The sequence below is a fragment of the Penicillium cataractarum genome, assembly GCF_028827025.1.
Source record: "Penicillium cataractarum strain IBT 29864 chromosome Unknown utg000001l, whole genome shotgun sequence".
Lineage (NCBI taxonomy): Eukaryota > Fungi > Ascomycota > Eurotiomycetes > Eurotiales > Aspergillaceae > Penicillium > Penicillium cataractarum.
The window spans coordinates 2,577,045-2,597,991 of record NW_026622737.1 but is presented as its reverse complement, the minus strand read 5'-3'; the positions used below and the strand labels follow the sequence as shown (position 1 = coordinate 2,597,991).

General features: G+C 50.8%; 8 protein-coding genes across 8 annotated transcripts; 2 read left to right on the top strand and 6 right to left on the bottom strand.

Moving 5' to 3' along the window:
* Nucleotides 1-540: 540 nt before the first annotated feature.
* On the bottom strand, nt 541-1,829 carry N7496_000892 (cobalamin-independent methionine synthase II family protein; the record flags this gene model as incomplete). Its single annotated transcript, XM_056693823.1, has 2 exons — nt 541-1,508; nt 1,571-1,829. The coding sequence occupies 2 exons, from the start codon at nt 1,827-1,829 to the stop codon at nt 541-543; spliced, it is 1,227 nt and encodes a 408-aa protein (XP_056560552.1).
* A 1,197-nt stretch (nt 1,830-3,026) lies between these two features.
* N7496_000891 (methionine aminopeptidase MAP1) lies at nt 3,027-4,383 on the bottom strand (the record flags this gene model as incomplete). The annotated part of the gene is made up of 3 exons (XM_056693822.1): nt 3,027-3,680; nt 3,749-4,147; nt 4,249-4,383. 3 exons carry the CDS (start codon nt 4,381-4,383, stop codon nt 3,027-3,029), a joined length of 1,188 nt encoding a protein of 395 aa, XP_056560551.1.
* Nucleotides 4,384-4,824: 441 nt separating this feature from the next.
* bna4 (kynurenine 3-monooxygenase) lies at nt 4,825-6,804 on the top strand (the record flags this gene model as incomplete). Its single annotated transcript, XM_056693821.1, has 3 exons — nt 4,825-4,945; nt 5,283-5,497; nt 5,626-6,804. The coding sequence occupies 3 exons, from the start codon at nt 4,825-4,827 to the stop codon at nt 6,802-6,804; spliced, it is 1,515 nt and encodes a 504-aa protein (XP_056560550.1).
* A 297-nt stretch (nt 6,805-7,101) lies between these two features.
* N7496_000889 (WD40 repeat domain-containing protein) lies at nt 7,102-8,945 on the bottom strand (the record flags this gene model as incomplete). Its single annotated transcript, XM_056693820.1, has 2 exons — nt 7,102-8,733; nt 8,832-8,945. 2 exons carry the CDS (start codon nt 8,943-8,945, stop codon nt 7,102-7,104), a joined length of 1,746 nt encoding a protein of 581 aa, XP_056560549.1.
* An 846-nt stretch (nt 8,946-9,791) lies between these two features.
* Nucleotides 9,792-10,490, bottom strand: N7496_000888 (cornichon family protein; the record flags this gene model as incomplete). Its single annotated transcript, XM_056693819.1, has 4 exons — nt 9,792-9,884; nt 9,967-10,033; nt 10,130-10,285; nt 10,390-10,490. 4 exons carry the CDS (start codon nt 10,488-10,490, stop codon nt 9,792-9,794), a joined length of 417 nt encoding a protein of 138 aa, XP_056560548.1.
* Nucleotides 10,491-11,536: 1,046 nt separating this feature from the next.
* N7496_000887 (putative ATP-dependent permease ADP1) lies at nt 11,537-14,921 on the bottom strand (the record flags this gene model as incomplete). The annotated part of the gene is made up of 3 exons (XM_056693818.1): nt 11,537-11,773; nt 11,830-13,245; nt 13,299-14,921. The coding sequence occupies 3 exons, from the start codon at nt 14,919-14,921 to the stop codon at nt 11,537-11,539; spliced, it is 3,276 nt and encodes a 1,091-aa protein (XP_056560547.1).
* Nucleotides 14,922-15,659: 738 nt separating this feature from the next.
* On the bottom strand, nt 15,660-17,330 carry N7496_000886 (glycosyl hydrolase; the record flags this gene model as incomplete). Its single annotated transcript, XM_056693817.1, has 1 exon — nt 15,660-17,330. One exon carries the CDS (start codon nt 17,328-17,330, stop codon nt 15,660-15,662), a length of 1,671 nt encoding a protein of 556 aa, XP_056560546.1.
* A 2,128-nt stretch (nt 17,331-19,458) lies between these two features.
* On the top strand, nt 19,459-20,849 carry N7496_000885 (uncharacterized protein; the record flags this gene model as incomplete). The annotated part of the gene is made up of 3 exons (XM_056693816.1): nt 19,459-19,491; nt 19,581-20,044; nt 20,114-20,849. The coding sequence occupies 3 exons, from the start codon at nt 19,459-19,461 to the stop codon at nt 20,847-20,849; spliced, it is 1,233 nt and encodes a 410-aa protein (XP_056560545.1).
* Between the last annotated feature and the right edge of the window lie 98 nt (nt 20,850-20,947).

The following is a 20,947-nucleotide window of genomic DNA, read 5'->3' as shown; positions in this document are numbered from 1 at the left end:
AATTGCGTGATGGAAGTGGATTAGAGTAAATGTTTCAGAGCGGTCGGAGTGCCAAGCTTAAATAGAAGGTGTTTATAGATCTGAAACAGAAACAGAAGTTCCGCAAGCCTAGATTTGACAATACATTAATGAATGAAAGCTGCTACTGTAGTTTCGGGGTTGCAATTCAAGCATCCGAAGACAGTAACCAATCAAAACACGCCAGGGTGCGGTATTTATCGACCTTGGTGGCCATGCAGGGCCTTTTAAAAGAGGGGGCCTATCCCTCCGAGCAATCCGAAATCCAGATCAATCATTCATTGAAGCATCAAAGCAAATTCAGATTCAAGCGCCTGACCAATGAAGCCCGCTACTAACCTCCCCAATCACCTAGGTCCATATAGATATGTACATGCCAAACCCCAAGGTTATTCCAAAACTGGGTACGAACTGTTGAAAGAAAATACATGTCGTCGTGTCACATCATCAAAGGTTTCCCGTCGCTGTTGAATATTCGAGAAACCATTACAAGCCACCGCATGGGATTAAATCCCAACGCATCTAGGCCTCGCCCCAGATCTCATCGGCAATCTGCCGAACAAGACCCAGCTTCTTTTTCTCATCCTCGAGGCTGAGAGGGTATCCGCTCTCGTGGGTGCTGAAGCCGCACTGAGGGCTGACGCAGATACGCTTGAGAGCCTCCTCGCGGGTCTCGCCGCTACCAGAGGCAACGAAGTCGGCGGCCTTGTAAATGCGCTCCTTCATCACCTCCTTGTCCTCCAGCTCACGCAGCTTGGTGCTGATGACGCCGACAACGACGTTCTTGTTCTTGGGCAGGAACTTGAGAGGCTCGAAACCGCCGGCGCGCTCAGTGTCGTACTCGAGGTAGAAAGTGTTGACGTTGAGGTTCTCGAACAGCTTCTTGGCGATGATGTCGTATGAACCCTCGGCGAAGTGGCGGCCGCCGATGAAGTTACCGCGGCACAGGTGAATACCGGTGTGCATATCGGCGGGGATCTTGGCAAGACAATCGTTGTACAGCTTGACATAGGCATCGAACAGATCATCGACAGTGCCAGTGTTGTCCTTGTCCTCCTCCCAGCCCTGGCGGAAGGACTTGGAGCAGAAGTATGCCATGCCAGGGTCGTCGAACTGGACGTTACGCAGACCGGCCTTGTACAGAGCATCCAACTCAGCCTGGTAGACCTGGGCAACGCCCGCGAAGTACTCCTCGTCGTTGGCATAGGCCTCGGGGGTATACGCCTTGCCCTGCTTGTACCGCATGTGGAACCAAGCGGGAGTGATCATGGTGAGCTTGATGTTGCCCCACTCACTCTTGGGCAAAGAAGCCTGAACGAGCTTCAGCTCGTGCAGGTTCGACACGGACTTCTCGGCACTCCAGGTGAGCTTGGAGCCGGCAATGACCGAGTCACCGGGCATGACCTTGCGGTCCTTCTCGATCAGACTGACGACATCGGGGTGGTACAGTCTGAACATGGAGGCCTCGGCGTCCTGGAGACGGATGGTTCCTGACCATGATTCTTTAGTATATGTGTTCTCAACAAGCCATTGCAGCTCTAATTGGACATACCTTGGAACTCATCCCACATCAGACCCCAGAAACGGGTCCGGTTGAACTCGCCGGAGGAAACAGCCTTGTAACCAAGGTCGCGCTGGAGCTGAACAACATTCTTAACCGCCACCTCCTCAACGGCGTGCAGACCGGCAGCCTCATCCGAGATACCGGTGTCACGGATCTTAGCGCGAACCTCAAGCAGGTCGTCAGGACGCAGCAGCGAGCCCATGTGCTCGGCCCGGAAGGGCGGTGCGCTGTGAAGCTGGTTGGCCATGTTGGTTTGGGGAATTCCCGATTGTACGAGAAGCAACTATTGGATTAGATAGGATATATGTCCCGCCAGACGATTGTGGGACGAAGATATCGAGAACAGGTATCTTCCTCACTGATAAGAAAGGAACAGCTATCAAAAACAAGAAGAAAAAAGTGAAGAAGGGTGAGACGAGCTGAGCACGAATAATGTGGTGCTCATGTGGAGAAGGTTAAGGCGAGCCATAGGTGGGGCTGCCATGACAGCCGAGAAAACCGGCATTGCTTTTGCTGCTGTGGAGACATATAAAACTGCAATTGGCTAACGTTCACTCGCATATTATTGGCAGAATCATGTTTGATCTGGATTGAGGGTCGAGTTTACCTCATTTAACCTCATATCAACTATAGATCTGGCGTTGCGAGGCGTGAGATCTATAGTTCGATCTATAGAGTGAGCCCCACATTAGCTTGACGCCAGAAGGTTCAACATCTATCTTATTCTAATCCAACAGATATTCAGAAGAAAATGCTTGGAAAGAAAGAGCTTGATGTAGTTGCAACATTTTATCATCTCTGGGTGCCGTCTGTACACCGAATAGTCACGTCTCCGGACTGCTATAGGACTCGCATTGTGCGTATACTTCGGAGCTGCACAGCCTGGAGAATGTCGGCGAATCAAACAGTAAGCCGGTATTTTGTTAAACGCTGGCTTGGGCAATGATAGCCATGTAAGACTTGGGAAACGAATCTCGGCTATGATAGCGATGTGCAAAGCTGAGTGTCGACCCGGATACAGAAAGCTTCAGCAACTTCCACTCTAGTTTGATAGGTTGACTGCCTCGGCCATAATCAGAGCTAGAAACATCCCACAAGCTCCATGCAGTGTATTGATTTGTATGAAACTTATTTCAAGTTCAATCTACGGGTTGAATTACTTTGTACTGCATAACTCCATTCTTCTCGAGGGTTAAGACTCTTTGTCGTGGCCCCACATTGGGTTTTATAGAGCCGAACACACCCTATTTGAAGACATCGACACCCGCTCCAGATGATTCATATGGTTCATAGTGATAAAGTGGTACTGAGTAAACACTATTTCTACTTTGTTATAGGCAGCAGCACAAATCAGGTTAAGATGATGGGCATTGACAGGTCGTTATATTTTGCTTCAAGATAGGTAGAGGTATCTGAACGTAGATGCAAAATCCCAAGAGTATGCTTAGTTTCCATTCTCCACCACAGGCATAGGAACAGGACCACCCGGCGAGTCAGGAAGACGAGCAGTCAAAACCTCCACGCCATCCTCCGTCACCAGCATAGTGTGCTCGAACTGCGCCGACAAAGAGCCATCGGCAGTAGTGCTGGTCCAGTCATCCGGCCATGTACGGTCACGGTGAGTACCAATGTTAATCATAGGCTCGATGGTGAAGCACATGCCGGGCTTGGCCGTGCCGACAGCCTTGTTCTTGCCGTAGTGGGGGACGTTGGGGGCGCAGTGGAAGAGCTGGTTGATGCCGTGGCCGCAGTAGGTCTTGACGACGCTGCAGTTGCGGGACTTGGCGTGCTTCTCGATCACGTTTCCGGGGTCGCGGAAGAGCATGCCCGGCTTGACTAGTTCGATTGACTTTTCCAGACACTCGCGCGAGGTCTCGACGACTCGGACGGCGTCGGGGTTGGCGAGGGCCTTGTCGCCGACATAGTAGGTTTCGTTGATATCGCCGTGGAAGCCCTTGTGGTACAGGGTAACGTCGATGTTGACAATGTCACCGTCCTCCAGGGGTCTTTGATCGGGAATACCGTGGCAGATGGTCTCGTTGACCGATGTGCAGACGGACTTGGGGAAGTGCATATAGTTAAGTGGCGAGGGATAAGACTGCAGACAGAGAAAAGAGCCGAAAGTTAGCATGTAAATACCCCATTTTTATGAAGGATATATCTTACGTCGCGCTCCACGCAAGCCTTGTGAACAATCTCATCAATATAGTCGGTGGTCACGCCGGGCTTCAAGGCACGAGCCGCGATATCCAGAACCTCACGAGCCAGACGGCAAACTACACGCATACCCTCCTGCTCCTCCTTGTTCAGGATCTTAATCTTATGCTGGCCCCATAGCTTCTGCTCGGAGATCGGAATACCACCCTTGGCGTAGTCGGGGTGGGGGATGGACTGAGGAACGGTGCGCATGGGCGACAGTGGGTAGAGGGGTCGGAGGGGACCGGTGAATTGGAACGAAGGGAATGGGTTGAAGTGACCGGTAGCTGGATCAGGTTCAGAAACTACCTTCGGAGGAAAGAGGTTGGTGAGGATATTACTCTTCTTATGGATGGTCTTGTGCTCGCTCTAGATACGGAAGTATATTAGCCATGGCATATTCTGATAGAAAATGGGGTAGATCGCACAATCCCCTAGTTGAGACCAATCTAGTGCTTCAAATCACTTACCCAGCTTCGCTTGAAACAGTCTTGCGAGCAAAAGAAACTGTCGGTGCCCATCTTTAGGCAGGTCGGACATTGGAGCGTGCCTGCGTCCTTGGCGCAGTCCACGCCGATACATTTCCGAGTTGCGACGGCGGCCATGGTGACGTTGACTCTGTAAATGGCCTACCAAACGGCTAACTTCACGAATCTCGAATCTGGTGCTTGCTCCAGAGAAAAGTTCCTAAAAAAGAAATTCAAGTCCCCGCGGCCGCGGGCTCGCAGTTACCGACTAGTCCTAGATGGGACTAGCGTATATAGGCGATCCCAGTTGGTGATTCAGGCCATCAGGCCATAAGGCATCAAGGAATCAGGCTGCAAGGCACAAAGGTACTGAACATGGCATCATCGCGGATAATTTCCCACGAGCCGATTACTCAGCAAATTCCCGGTCGATCCTTTTGGAAATATTTCCCAATTAGGAAACGGCCGATGTCGGTTCACGTGACAGAGTCTAATCGACTCATCCGGGGAAAGGGTCTCTCTCCACGTTGAGATTATATTTCTCTCGATTCTGCTCTCATCCAGTTTGGCCTCTGAATCATGGCTGCTGCGACTCCCAGGCAAAAAGTGGTGGTGGTGGGTGCCGGCCCCGTGGGAGCCCTGGCCGCGTTGTACGCTGCATCCCGCGGCGATGAAGTCGAAGTATATGAGTTGCGTGGAGGTACGTTCTAGTTCTCGATATGACTCCGATGCATTTCCTCTCTTTTATCCCCACGCGACCAGAAAGAAAGAAGAGAAAAGAGATCAATGCATGGAATATGCATGGACCGTCCTGCGGTGCAATGATCTCCGAAGAGCGAGTAAATTTTATACCATGCCACCCTACACAGTCGCACAAGGTCCCCTGCACGCATTCGAAACACAATATTTGGAGATTGATTGACTCGATTTTCAACTGATTTCCAATCATCCACCACTTCCCCTGCGCCCGCTCAATTCTCCGCGTTGCGAAATTTCCCGGAAGCAAAAGTCAAATAATAATTTTCGTGCATCCGTAGATCTCCGCGATCCCACCACCGTGCCGCTTAACTTTACCAAGTCGATCAACTTGGCCATTTCAGAGCGTGGTCTCACTTCTCTTCGACATTCTCAGCGATCTGGTTTGATCGAAAATGTCCTCCGTCAGACTATCCCCATGTATGGGCGGATGATCCACGGCCGAGACCGAGGGCAGTTATGGGAGGCTGCTCAAGCTTATGACGTTCATGGTCAGGTAAGGTACCTGACAGGTCCCAACGAGTGTGATCCATGTCACATAGTACCTGCATCTGCATGCCACAGCGCATCAGCCCTGCTTTTTTAATTTCGACAGCGGAATTGAGGCTAATAATTGCAATCTAGGCCATCAATGCCGTGGATCGCAGTGCATTGAACAATGCCCTCCTCGACGAGTTGGAGCGTGCTCCCAATGTCAAGCTCTTCTTCAACTACAAGCTCACCGGTGCGGACTTCCGTACCAACAAAGCCTGGTTCGAGCGACGCATCCCCGGCGAAACACCCCAGCCAGATAACCTAGGTGTTGCCGGTCGAGTACCGGAAATCGAAGTCTCATACGACTACCTCATCGGCGCGGATGGCGCACACTCGGCCACCCGATTCCACATGATGAAATTCGCCCGCGTCGACTACCAACAAGAATATATCGACACGCTATGGTGCGAGTTCCGCATTCCACCCTCGCAGGATGGAAACTTCCGCATCTCCCCAAATCACTTGCACATCTGGCCGGGCCGCGAGTTCATGTTCATCGCGTTGCCGTCGGCTGATAAATCTTTTACTTGTACATTATTCGCGCCCTCGGTGCACTATACCGCCCTCGAGAACTCGCCGCAGGATCTACATGCGTTCTTCGATGAACATTTCCCCGGCGTGTGTCCGGAACTCATCGAGCCCGAGGCTCTGAGCGAGCAATTCGCCGTGAACCCGCATCTCCCCTTGATCAGTATTAAATGCAAGCCGCACCACTTTAGCTCGAGCGTGGCTATACTCGGTGATGCGGCACATGCCGTACTCCCCTTCTACGGACAGGGACTTAATGCAGGTCTGGAAGACGTCCGTGTTCTCTTCGAGCACCTCGATGAACACGGCGTCTACGATCAAGACGTTAGCGTCTACACCCGGAGCGTGAGACGCCAAGCCGCCTTCCAAGCGTACACTAATCAGCGCTGCGAGGATACCTATGCTATCAACGACCTATCAAAGGAGAATTACCTCGAGATGCGGTGGGGTGTCAAGTCCCCGCTCTACAAGCTACGCAAGTCCGTCGAGGAAACCCTTGATCGTCATCTTCCATCTCTGGGGTGGAGGACACAGTATGCTCGTGTGAGTTTCAGCAACCAGCGGTATTCGGAGGTCGTTCGTGCTGTGGCCCGGCAGGGCGAATTGCTCGGTAGGGGTCTGAGTGCTGCACTGGTCGTTACTGTTGGTGCGGCGTCGATATTGATGTGGAGGTATCCGCGGTACTTTTCGCCGGTGCGGTTCTTCCGTGCTTCTCTGCGGTACCTGTCTAGCATTTGGTAGTATTAAAAAGGGAGTGGGGGGAGTATGTGCGACGAAAAACGCTTCGAAGCGCTGCATTTTGAAAGTTTCAGTGTTTTTGCATTGCGTCTTGAAGCTCTCCCATCTTGTTTGTATAGATCACATTTTGGATATCCTTGTTGCGAAATGAAGACTCGAGTTTTTGAGAAAGTGGTAAAAAGAGGATTACCATAGATATCTGGTACCCAAGCATTCATATCTAACGCCTGAAAAAAAGGGAGAAGGGCCGGTATAAACATCCGCAAAACCCCAAGCTTGCGTAAACCGTACAAAAAGCCCTTAATCCCAGTACTTGATAACGCCCTCCAAACCACCCGTAACAACCTTACTCGTCTCCTGTGGATGCCAGTCCAGACATGTGATAGCACCACCCTCCTTTCCACCCGCCAAAATCTTATGATACATCTTGCCAGTCTTCCAGTCCCAGAAGCAAACGTAGCCGCCACTGTCACCGGAGACGAGGAATTGACCATCGGGCGAGATTTTAATGTCAATTCCGTATCCGGCGTTATTATGTCCGCGGAAGCTCTTCTTGCGGTTCTGTCGGAACTTGTCCGTGGCGCCGTAGACCACGATCTGGTTATCGCCGGACTGGAAGGCGACGTACTTGCCGTTGGGATGGGGAGTGGCGCGCGTGAGAGCGAACATGTAGGGCTCGGCGATGAACTTGATAGGAACGGGGATACCATACTCCCAAGCGCGTAGCGACTTGTCGTCTGATGTCGAGATGAAGCGTCGGTTATCGTCGACAAAGGTGATAGTGTTGATGGCTGCCAGGTGGTGGTCGTATTCTTGGACCAACTCGCCAGATCGTGTGTCGAATTGAACAATCTTCTTGTCCGACATACCAGCCAGGAACTCGTGCCCGTGTTCCGCACCGGGGTTGAAGCGCACGACGTGCGGTGTCTTACCGGTGGAGAACCGTCCCAGACACTTTCCGTATTCCGTATCCCAGAGCTTGATTTGTCGGTCGTAGGAACCAGTCAGGAAAGTCTTTCCGGTAGGATCGAAATCCGTGTCGGTGATGGCCTTGGAATGACCAGAGAACGTGCGAAGCAACTCCCGAGAATGATACACATCCCAGATCTTAGCCTTTCCGTCCGCGGCAGACGAAAGCAGCAAGTGACCGGACGTAGGGAAGAAGCGAAGCGAAGTAATAGGCTTGGTGTGAGACTTCCAAGTTTGTACCAGCTTCTTGGGCACGTAGTTCTTGATACTGCCCACTTCCTTGCGCAGGTCGATATCCAGGTCTTGAGGAACATGCATATATGTCCGGCCCTGGTAGTCGAACTGCTCGGAGCCGTGGAACTCGGTCGTCTCCACCTTTGATGTATCCCCCTGGTACTCGGTAGCTTCCTTGCTCATGGCCGGCATGGGCGCCGCGGGAGCCAAAGTCTCATCCTCCTCCGCCCATTCCTCATCACTTGCAAGCTCGCGCTCTTCACCCGAACCGACCTCGATTTCCTCGTATTGCTGCTCATTCTGATATTTCGCCCAAGGTCCCAGGTACGCGCCATCGCCCTCCACGATACTGGAGTCACCCTTCTTTTGTCGCTTTGCACGCCATGCAGCAGACGCCTCCTTGGTAGGCTTCATCTGCACGACATCCCGTCCTCCAAACTGCGCGACTTTGTCCATATTTCCAACGAACTGGTCCGGCAAGGTTGGATTACGGGTATATCCCAGACTCTGGAACGTGCGATGTTGCGCGGCGAACGTCGCCTCGCTGATGGCTGCCTCCTCTGCGAATCCGGTCGGAACATTCTTCCGCTTGACTCCATTTCCGGGGCCTGCTGGTTTGAAAGGGTTTGCGGGACCCTGCGAGGGCCGCGTTAGATCATCGTATGTGGCGTTGTAGGTGAGGGCTTGCGACGAGGTGTTGGCGAGGGTCATCTGCATATGCGCTTGGTCCTGTAGGGGAGTTAGTCTTATCTGGTCGTCCCGATATGGAGCGAGTGGTAAAGGAAGCGGTATGGGAAAGGGTTAGGGCAGCATATGGGGGACCAAACCTCTGTATTGACCTCTGGTGCAGCAACGATCTTGGTTGCGGTCGTTACTGAAGGGTTGAGCACGGTGGCGTCATCGTCGCTCGAGTCGTAGCCTGCGCCCAATAGAGACGCCATATTGGACAAAGTCGACGAATGTACTTATTGAAATTAACGCCCACCCAGCGAGAGAGTGATGGGATGGGTTGGAGGGTGGTTTGGCAGTTGAGCGGATGGGAATTTTACGGCCGTCGGGAGACCCGCGAAGTGAACAAGTGAAGAGCTGAGCTCTGCCCGCTGCGGCAAATGGCTCGCAGATCCGCATCGAGACTCCTCACCCCGCAAATGTCTTGCAAGGTTTATGGGAATTCGCTTGGATATTCCTATTTGATTTCATTCTGCTATTTACTCTTGTTTCATCTTTTACGAAAGATGGGAAGAAAGACTTGGGTATCGTACGCTCTTCATTGCCAAACCGCATGGGAGGTATATACAGCTCACAGGCCGAAAGACAGGGCAAGATCAACATAGAAAAGACAGTAAGAAATAAAACATAAGAAGAACAAATCTGAGCAACCAGTCAGAAAGAGATTTCATAAGCCTCTTCTAACAAGAATTACCCAGAGCCATCAAACCCCACCACCGCAGAAACATCCCGAAGATACTCTCTATTACGCACCGCCGCGTCCAATCACCAGCCAATCTAAAATCAAGGATACGAAAAAAAGTATCCTCACACGTTAATCCGTCAATTCGTATCCATCAACCCTGGACAACCCAAGCAAGGTGGAGACACCGCGATATATGGCAAGGCGGCTGCTCGGGGAAGACGCACTCATAACCGATAAGTATAAGCCGAAGAAGCGAGAAACCGATCGAGGACAGATGATGCATACGTCCCGAAGAGCATTTGGGGAATGTAACGGCGTCCTTGAGCTAGTTGGGAGGGCCATGGCGCATTACATGTTCCACCTCTTCGCGAAGTCAGTGGCCTTCGTCGCGGATGAGGGCGACAATCATGCTGTACAGGTAGAAGAAGAACATCAGGAGGTGGAAGCCCAGCTTGATGAAAGATTCCTAAAATTGGCACACAGACGCGTCAGCTACAAAGCTCATTGCGGAAGATCCTGCGATTCGGGGACACCAAGCGATAACAAACCTTCTTGTGCACATTCAGCTTGCGGAAAATCTCGGTCGCATCCAACAGGTGCTGGTTGTCGTAGATCCTATAGTACCAGAAAAAAAACAACCTCAGATTAGCCTTTTGCTGCCGGGATTGGGGAATGCGGAGGCCGGCATCGGCGAAGGGTGGCGGGACGTACTTCTTCGCATTGAATGCCAGGAGAGGCAGGTTCAGGAAGATCGCAAGCCAGTAGCCGTTGATAACGAAGAGGAAGGTCAGGAAAGCGTGAACGGCGGCCTCGGGGATGATGTAGGCGTTCAGGCGGTTGCAAAGGTCGATGGGGTTGATGTAGTCACTGTGCAGGAAAAGGGGAGGCGCAAGTTAGCTATACTCCTGCGATCCGCGGCGCGGCCTGTAGGACTTCAGCCTGTAGGCTATCCAGGAGAGAATGAAGCTTACCACTCGAGATCGCTGTACATGATGGTGAAGAAAACCTGGAGGAACAGGTTGACCGCATTGATCAACACTGCCAACAGGTACAGCCATGCTTCGCCGGACATCATGGGCAAGGTATCGACTCCTCCGGAGGAATGAGCTAGGGTTCAATGACTGGACGCAGGGTTTCCAGATGGTTAGCTGGGTGGTGATTGACAAGGGGAGGTGGAGATGCGGGTTTGAGGGGAGGGGAGAGGTTTAAGCCGTGGTGCGGACCGTGAGGCCGGAATTGGAGACGGCTTTTGTGGGGTCCGAGAGCACCAAGGAAGACGGAGGAACCACGAAGACTCTTTGAGGAGCGTAGAGGGAGGGAGGGAGGGAGGGAGGTAACGGAAGTTGTTACTCACATTAGGGCCTGTGTAATGACACGGTGGAGATGGAGAGGATCGGGAGAGAGCGCAGAGAAAGCGAGGAGACAAGCAAGAGACCTTCTGGGGGGGGGGAGGTTGGGGCGAGTTTAGTTAGCGAACCTCGCCAACCTGAACGGGTCGGCGGTGGGCGACTGCGACTGCGGAAAGTTAGCGCGTCATCCGCCGAGGAAGGTGGGTACTAAACAGTTGTGTACACAAACTAGAATAAATCGAAGAGCAAGAAGAACAGTGTTAAAGAAATGTATTTTTCAGAGAGATCTTGTTGAATAGAAATGGATCAGGCGTAAGACTCTTATCAGGCGGAGACAGCAAAAAAGCAAAAAGTCTTTCAGCCGCAAAGGATGACGGCCAACACGTGCTCTACATTCCAGATGGCTGCTGATGATTAGCCCATATTTATGAACACCGTGGATAATTAATAGAGGACACTATTCTACTAGGATCGGTTTTGAGGCTACTCAGGTCATCAATAATCAAAATGTATGGTCGTAGAGCATGGTCTATATACACAAGTCGAGTCGTGCTCTCTGGCCACACTGGGGAGGCCTCCCTCGACGCATATGATTTGATACAAGGGGGCTTCCCAGTGCACTCTAAGACCAAGAGAAATTGACAATGAAACACAACGCAAATATAACGCCATTCAACCAAGGTACAGAATAATGGACTGCAAAAAACGGAGAGTGCTAACGAACAAACCGGAAATTCCCCTAGTCGTGCTAGGAGGGATCGGAGCAGGCCTATCGCTTCTCGATAAGCAGGAAATGCATCGCTCCGTATGCAATGATGATAAAGGCCCCAGAAATCACAGCGAGGCCGACCACATCATGCCAGTAAGCAAGGGTGTTGAAGCCAAATGCGCTCAGGATGGACGCTCCGGGAACCTCGATGTCTAGACCATACTTGTGGTCAATCAAGGTGAGGAAGGTGACCTCGTTAACGATAAGAGCTTCGAAGCCATAATGGAAGATGGACAGCTAGAAATGAGTTAGTATAACATAATAGAAGTCAGGCTTGAAGGAAATAGACTTACGCTTTGCAACCACAAAGCAGAGGCGGGAATCGCATCGTGGTTGAGCAAAAGACCAGCAAAGAGCAAGCTGAAAAGCATGACAAGACTGCCAATCAGATTTGCCACGCCGCCATCTCGGAAGATAATACCAATAAACAGGCAGATGCAAGCAGCGGCAAGGTTGAATAGGACCAGAACTAGCATGAAGCGCAGGAACTCGGGCCATGCGGGGATCAATCCAGTCATGGGGTAGACAATGATACCCATGATGATGGGTGGGATGAGCCGGAGCGGTACTATATCAAATACAACCTTGGCGGCAAAGTAGGTGACCGGGTGGTAGTAGCCATTGGCTCGCTCGCGGACGAATAACAGTCGCTCGGTGGAGAAGACCGTCAGACTCGTGAGGGTACTGAAGCCGAACAAAGCCAGAATGAAGAAGAAAAGACCCAGTCGGTTCTGGAAACCCTTAATATCGTCCGTCAACCCGTAGAATAGGTATCCGGAGAGAACGGCAAGCAGAATGGCGATAGCATAGTGAGTGAGCATGAGCATCGGATTACGGTAGAGATTACGCCATGTGCGCTGCGACAGGATCAGGAACTGCCGAGCCAGACTGACCCGAGCATAGCTCATCTGCCCGATCCCGGAACCATTCGTCAGATGCGAGTTGTTGGAGCCATTCGCACTCTGTGCGGACTGAACGGCAGACACAATCTCGTCTTGGACTGAGCGGGAGACGTCAGAACTAGCGTAGCTGGCAACCAGAATATCGAGATCAGTTTGACCAGGTGCTGGGGGAGGCAGCTGGTCAGGATCGTCGAGAATCTGCGGGGGAACATGGCCTTGTTGGCGATGCAGACGAAGCCATTGTTGGGTGTTCTCCGCCACATCAAGGGTAGCATCCTCCTCATCGGTCTTTGGTGTAAGGGGACGTTGTTCTTGATCCTTTCGCCGGGAGTAAAGCTGACGGTCTTGCTGCTGCTTGACAGACACACGCCGGCCACTCTTCGGTCTCCTTGTTGGTTCTGCTGCTGTACTCAAGTTGTCATCAATGCTTACATTGGACGCACTGGCGACGGACTTGACCGCTCGGAGGCTGCTTGAAGCAGTCTTGGGCGGGCCGTTTTGTCCATCCACTGCAGATCCGATTTCGTCAGAGTAAGAGTTCGCCACGCTTGCATGCATCGTCAGATCGACGAGATAGTCCGCAATATTGAACCCAGGCGGGCAAGAATATCCAATATGATCAAAGTATTGCTGGCACGTGGAGAAAGGACCGGAATAGACTGTGCGGCCACCCGCAAGAAGGATGAGTCGGTCAAAGAGAGCAACGATGTTGGAGCGCGGTTGATGAATGGTGAAAATGACGGTGCGGTTGTAGGTCTTGGCCAAAGTGACCAGGCATTCGACCACATTGAATGCGTTGTATGCATCCTAGAAATTCTTTAGCATCAGGAGGAGTATGTAGTCATGTTGCTGTATCATACCAATCCGCTAGTAGGCTCATCCAAGAAAAGAATGCTGGGACTGGTGACCAGCTCGCAAGCAATACCGACGCGGCGTTTCTCACCACCGGAGATACCACGACCCTTGCCTTCTTCCGAGCCAATCAACTGATCCCTGATGTGGTAAATTCCAAGCTGCTTCTCCACCTCTAGGACTTTCTGCTCCTTGGCGGCTCGACTCATATCCCGTGGAAGTCTGAGAAGAGCACTTGTCAAAATAGTTTCGTGAACGGTCAAAGTTGGCAGCATCGTGTCTTCTTGGTCAACGAAGCCCACCATGCTCTTGAATTCGCTGTCGTCCAATTTCTCGCCATTCACATAGAAGTTTCCGTGCACGGCGCCGCGCTTGTTCTTCCGGGCTAGCAGGTCTAGGAAAGTGGTCTTGCCTGCACCAGATGCACCCATGATCGCAGTGATCTGTCCTGGTCCCGATGCACCATGGATGCCAGAGAGAATCTCTTTGCCGTTGAGGTAGTAAGACACATTATCCCAGTAGAGTGCCGCAGGTCGGTGCTCAGCAAGAAGCTTAGCTGATTCGTCATCAGAATCGTCGGATAGAGACAGACGAAGGTAGCCCCGGCGAGCAGCACGACGGGACAGATACCAGACGAGTAAGATCACGGCAACAACGAAGAGTGAGCAACCCGCAATCACGCTAGCAATCAGAGGAGTGTTGATCTTCTTGATTGGTCGCTCATAGCCTGGTTCATCGGTCTTATACAGACACTCGCCAGAGTTGCAGGATAAGAAGATGCTTGGGTCACCAAAGACACCACTGATCAGGTTGTTCATCTCGGGTTCTGAGAAGATGCTCTTGGAGCCTTGTGCAGTAGACACGGTAGAGAAAGTGGCGGGGCCTTTAATGACCTGGTCAAGGAAGACACTGAGATCGATAGACCCATTTTCACCACATAGGAACCGGTCCTTGATGCAGCTGCAATGGGCATTCTCACACTTGTAGTTTGTAGTGTTTGTATCGTAACCATTCTCCATGCCCCACTCGCAGGTGTCGAGGCCACAGTAGAACGATTCCTTTTGGCCTACCCAGAATTGGAAGTTGCAGGTTTTATCCTCCTCCTTACAAGAGAAGGTCACTTGCGGTTTCCGGCCATCAAGCTGGTCCACGATCTTGCGATTTGTTACATCACACATCTGGAAGTTCTCCTTGACGGTGACACCTTGCTTGTAGCACCTGCCGCCCTCGCCTTCGGGCATCATGGCATTGCAGGCATTGTCCGACTCGCAGACGTTGCAGTTGATACCGGTCCAGCCGTCTTTGCAGCTACAGGTGTCACCTTCGCGCCTCGGGCGGTTTTCGCCATCGGCCAGGGAGCCACACACGGGAGTCGAGCAGTCATCTCCTCCAAAGCCCGGCGGACAAGAGCATTTGCCATTGTACTTGTTGCAGGGCGCGAAGTGGGTACAGTTGTAAGAGTCGAGCTGGCAGTTGAAGCAGGGCGGACACTCGGGGGGCCTGTCGTCCAGGAGAGGATAAGGGGATCGAGGAACGAGAGTTACATCGTAGACATCGCTCCAGGCTGCTGCCGAGAGAAAGCAGCAGACCAGAGCGATTACCGTGAGAAGGAATGCGGATGCCGACCGCATATTGCGCAGGGGTGGCTGGGCCCTGATCAAGCGCAGTTACCAGCAACTGAAGCGGGATTGCGAACGCTAATCGCAGGATAGCTCAAAGCTGGTAGTGAGCTTTAAACATCCGTATAGCTTGTCGGGGGGATTGCTGGAAAGAGGGTGGTTGAGTGGTTGAGACGGAGATCCCCAGAAGCGGAGAGGAGATGGCCCCAGACGATGACGCGGGCGGAGAACAAGTGGCTGTGTCTTTATGGGTGGGCCAGGAACCCGCAGCGACTGGTGACACGGCAACGTAGGAAAGTAAGCGGGGTTGACAGCTAAACGACCACAATAGTGCGTGGCTTTAGGCGATGAGACCGTGGTCTTTCTGACTTGCTTTCGCCAGTTAAATATGACGCTGCCTGGATTCCAAACAAGGCAGGTGTAAATAAGAGATGGCTTTATCTGGCTAAACCTGGAAGTATACAGATATCTGTCACTCACACAGCCGATTGGAGCTTAGAGTGCTGAAAGAGCTGAACGACTATGTTTCCAAGGTTATGGTGAATTCCACGTTCGAGTCGGGCAGTAGAACTATATTGGAATGCTATGATGCTGTGACCCAGTAGACTTTGTTCGGAATATTGAAATTCAAGCTATCAAGGCCCCAAACTAGATAAAAAGCAGAACGGGTGCAGGCTATGGCTCACCATATGGTAAGAAGCGGGTCTGAACCATTACAGATGGCCCTTGGGTGAGGTTGGTCTACCTAACCTAGTAACCGTACACAGTATACTCAATGATTCCGCCAAAATATGTCGCCTCGTTACCGTTGTGGGTGTTGATAATGTGGGTGACATTGACCTGAATGTATCGGTAGGACTCTGGGTCGCTGATGAAAACGGGGATATAGCCAACTTGAGTGTTCTTCGACGCATCACCAATGGTCTCATAGTTGATGCCATCGGTTGAGCCCAAGACGGTGAATTGATAATAAGTCTCGCTTCCCTGAATCATCCTTGTTGTCAAATCCACCTGTGTAATATTGCTGCTTTCACCCAGGTCAACCGTCAGGGTAAAGGGATATCCCGATGGAACAAAATACGCGGCGGAATCATCGTAAACGCCATCATTGACATCAGCAATAGAGGTCCCCCCAGCGGGATTCACAGTGACTGGCTTTCCAACAGATAAGATCTTTCCACTCTGAATTCCAAAAACCCCAGTTTGGTCGCCAGTGGAAGAGCTTGATTGCCGATATCCCGTCTTCTGGTAGAAGTTGTAGTACGCAAAGCCTTCGCCGTCCGATGAAAAGGAAATGGGAAGCATATATTCTCGGTTCGCGCCATCCACAGGGGACCAGTTCGCTCCCCACCGGTCTGACAGCATTGCGGAAGAGGTACCAAATGTTGTGATGCCTCCGGATTGAGAGGAGTAGGTTGCAGGATCTGCTGGTGCACGGCCATCGCTCCAGGTTGATGCAATCGACTTAGTCGTTATGTAGAGTGGCTGCGATGGATACCAACCCGCAGCACGCGAAGTGAACAAGTAGTAAATGCCATCGACTTTGACCATGGCAGGGGCCTCTCGGTATTGCTTAATATAAACCGTGTTGACAAGCTTGTCTACCGCGGTCCAGTTAGAAGTTAACTGCATAATTGTCATGTTGGTGTTGACCCCAACCGCAGAAATCAAATAAGCTGAATGTTCCGAGTCATCATCCACGAAGACTGTCATGTCACGGGAATCGTAACCTAGTGGTCTATAGGTTCCGTGAAAGGTCCAGGCACCTCCCGGCTGGCCACTTGCGCAGGCGACCTGGGCCAGGTTGTAGTTGAGTGTGTTTTCCAAATGCCCCCACATAACAATCTCACCGGTCTTCGGATGCTGCTGAAAGGTAACACGCTCCAGGTGACATAAATCATTGTCTATTGAAGCACAGATAGTTTGCGAAGTCATTACTGTTCGGCCACCCGTGAATTCGTAACCATCCTTGGAGGATTGTTCTTGAATATAGAATATACCAGTACCATTCTCAACGTAGTTGTACTGGTAATATAGACCATGCTCCTGTATGTCCGACTTTCGGAGATAGGAAGACACTTGAGTGTTGTCATAAGTTCCGTAATCAGCTGCCTTCGGAGAGAAGGTCGCTACCTGGACATCATTCGATATGCCCTCAGCGGAGGACACTCGGTAGGTGAACTTTGACAGAGGAAGCTCGTAGTCGTCGTAGGTATTGCCAGTAACGGTAGCGATAGTTGAATATGATCGTGACCCATTTGGCTTTCGTTGCACTTGGTATGTGCTTGCATTGGAGTTTGCAGTATTCCAACTTAATTTGACGTTATTGACATCAGGAGAATTGCTCAAGCGAAAGGGCTCGGCCACCAGCCCTTGCTGGGCCGCCACAGAAGAGAGGAACAGTAAAAAGCAGGTGAGCATACTGACGCCGGGGCGAGCTATGAAAAATCTGGTTGTCTTGTGTCAATGAGAGCTGAAACAAGCGGGGAGGGTGATTGCCTTTATACCAATAAGCAATGCAAGGTCCCTCGATCACGGGCTTAAATCAACCGGCCTACCTAACTAAGGTCAATAGAAGATATTACCCCACACAAAAGTCCGGTCTTTGCGGTGTCCGGAGTTGAATTAGGAAAGCTTCACCACTTGGTCTTGAACCGTACTCCATGGCCCTATAGGTCGAATTTGGGTCGAGTTGAGAAGAAAGTTTACCCACTCATTGTACCATTGTATCTAGGCTTCACTTTCCGACATACTGGCCTTTGGCGGTTATCATTTTCCAGTTTTGTTGTGTATTTTATCTTGTATCTTAGAAAATCTAGCCCAAAAGTAGGAGACGAAGCAGCAGTGATTAAAAAAACCGAACGACAGACGAAGAGAAGACACGAAGTTCGGAGCTACGCACAGTTGCCTACGAAGTCACACCAATATTTCGAATATATTTTCAAATGCGTGTTGCCGATTTCGAAATCACAACACACTTAGGCTCTATGCCTCATTCAAATTTCTTAGTTTGTTAACTATTCATTACTCAGACTTTAATTAGGCGCATCTAACATTGAGCCTGCATCGGCCTCCGGGAGATCTGGCCCCCGGCACATTTCCCCGCAAACCGACTACTTTATATGATATGGAGGTCTAGCGTGTGGCTGAATCCAACCGATTGAGAAAACCGGTAGAAAGCTGCGGTTCTAATTTCGATCAAGAAATGTCTTTGACTAGGGCCTGGGTTCTCCGCACTGCTCGGGGATATCCATCCCGGTGCGGAACAAAAGACTTTCCAAAGTTCGACGTTCCTGCAGGATATGGACCTCGGGGCAGTCGGTAGATCTGACAAACCAGTTCAGAGAAGCCTTGCCTCAACCCAGTGTAGATTATTGTAGTACCCTCCTTTTGAAACAAACGGGGTTGCGTCTTCAATAACAACCTCCTACCCGACTAGGCTGATTGCCATGCCCTACTTCGAAAATTCAGATACCCCCAGTGGAATCTAGGATGGGAATCCATCTAAGGTTACCCCTATGACTTAGGGTTTTAGTATGCTGTAGGTCTATGAAATTATATGAATTCAATAACTATTCGCTCTGAGAACAACATCAGGTGGATCTCCATAAATATCTGTCAGAAGATAGATCTCCAGTAAGTGCTAGTAATGTCGGGTTTCGATTGTAAGACAATTATTACAAAGTCTTGGAACTTGCGGTATTTGCCAAATATCCTTATATTCGCTTATGCCTTTCAAACGACTGATCCATGCCTAAGGTTTGAGTTCCTCGGGGTGTCGGTCCCGATTGTGGTAGTTAGTGCCTTGGCCAATCTTTAGGCCCTCCATGAACTAACAGGGCTCTGATGATACTCTCACGGATCACCACTTCCTATGAATTGTGGGGATGGGACAGGGTTTTCCTATCCGCTTGCCCCGCGTACTACCTCATGAAGACTGCGGAGAGCGCATGGCATTCTATCTCGACGTCGGGATAAAGGCGGCCGAAAGCTACACCGGCCTTGCGGTTCCTAAAGTTGGCACCTCCCTAGTAGATGGCCGGATAAGTAAAAGCTCAGAACATTATGTATTCCAGGCTTGCTCTCCGTAGGCAGGACTAGGTACTCAGCATTTCTTCCCGTCTGGAAATCAAATATTCCAGTTGATGAGAACTAACTATCTAGACCGCTCATATGCTTGTCAAATATGTCTGTGATACTGTGAACTTTCCCATTAGCCATATTTTAAAAGATTGGGAATTTCGCTGTTCAAAATTTTATTTCTCTTGTATCAGTCTTACTCTTTTGAACGGATTTCTGATTAAAAAAAAAGCAGATGCAAATTCCCGATTAAGCTATTAATGTAGCATTGTCCTTTGCTAGGAAGCCCCACAGCTTCAGTGCGGGGGCAGGATACCACGTGATTTGGAGATTTGGCGGGCCTCGGAGGAACAGCGACATGTCTCTTTGCGCACCGAACAGGCTCTGATATTGGTGTCTAGCGAGAGTCGAGAAAGTTTTCGTTTATGTTGAAAAAATAGTCCCGTTTTTTACGCCATAGTTCGACACAATGGTGAAACTAGAGACGTTCGCAGTCGAGCAGGTAATCTCCCCGCATTTGCGCACGATTCAGTCGTTTGTGGGCTGCGTGTGATGGACCGAGACTATACAATGACGCTAACAAGATTATAGTGGATGGACAAGTATGAGACGACTGCCAAATACAATACCGCCGAGACCTGCTGCGCATCCATTTCCATTGACGACCTCCGCGAGCTCTCCGAGGACAAGGACGTCAACCCATTGACCGCACTGCAGTCGACTAAGCTCACATACGGAGCCATCCGAGGCTCTGATAAGCTGCGGGGGACACTTAGCAACCTCTACTCGGTGAAAACTCCAGGTTTGGTCCCAAAGGACAATATTTTGATCACGGGAGGTGCCATTCAGGCCAATTTCTTGTTGCTGTATACTCTCGTTGGGCCTGGTGACCATGTTATCTGCCACTACCCTACATACCAGCAGCTTTACTCGGTCCCTGAATCGCTGGGGGCTGAAGTTAGCTTGTGGAAGTCTAAGGAGGCTAATGACTGGCAACTGGATATCGAGGAGCTAAAGAGCCTCATTCGCCCGAACACCAAGTTGATCATCATCAAGTACGTTGGAATTCCCGTTTGAATGACTAGGGATTGTTTGAATACTAACCATATATTAACTTATAATAGCAACCCTCAGAACCCGACAGGTGCCATTATCCCCCGCGACACGCTCCAGAGTCTCGTTGAAATTGCCCGCGAGTCTTCGATTACCCTCTTCGCCGATGAGGTTTACCGTCCTCTTTTCCACAACATCAGCCCCATGGACTCCCAATTCCCCCCATCTCTTCTTTCCTTCGGCTACGAACACAGCGTGGTGACTGGGTCGGTTTCCAAAGCATACAGTCTAGCCGGTCTTCGAGTGGGTTGGATTGCATCTCTCAGTGAAACCATCATCGAAGCTTGTGCCAACTCTCGCGATTACACTACTATCTCTGTCGGTCAAATCGATGACGCAGTTGCTAGCTTTGCGCTTGCCCCGGAGTGCATCCATAACCTCTTGAAGCGCAATATCGAGCTGGCACGGACGAATCTCGCAATTCTGGAGAAGTTCATTGAATCTCATCGCTGGGCGTGTGACTGGATCAAGCCCCGCGCGGGTACCACGGCATTTGTCCGTTTCAATAAGATGGGCAAGCCAGTGAATGATGTCGTTTTCTGTGAGATGCTTCAAGAGGGGAAGGGCGTGATGTTTGTGCCGGGTAGCCTTTGTTTCGGAGGAGGCGAGGACTTCAAGGGATATGTTCGCGTAGGATATGCCTGCGAGACCGAAGTATTGGAGAAGGGTCTCGAGGCACTCCGGGAATTCATGGAAGATGATTATGATGAAGTCCCTGCATTGAAGAAGGCTAAGGCAGCCCAATAGACACAGATAAGATGCATTTAAAACAAAAGTGAACAATATACATTGTCTAAATTTTCAAGCTAAATGCCAGACGTTTAAAACTGCAGATAAGGGGCATG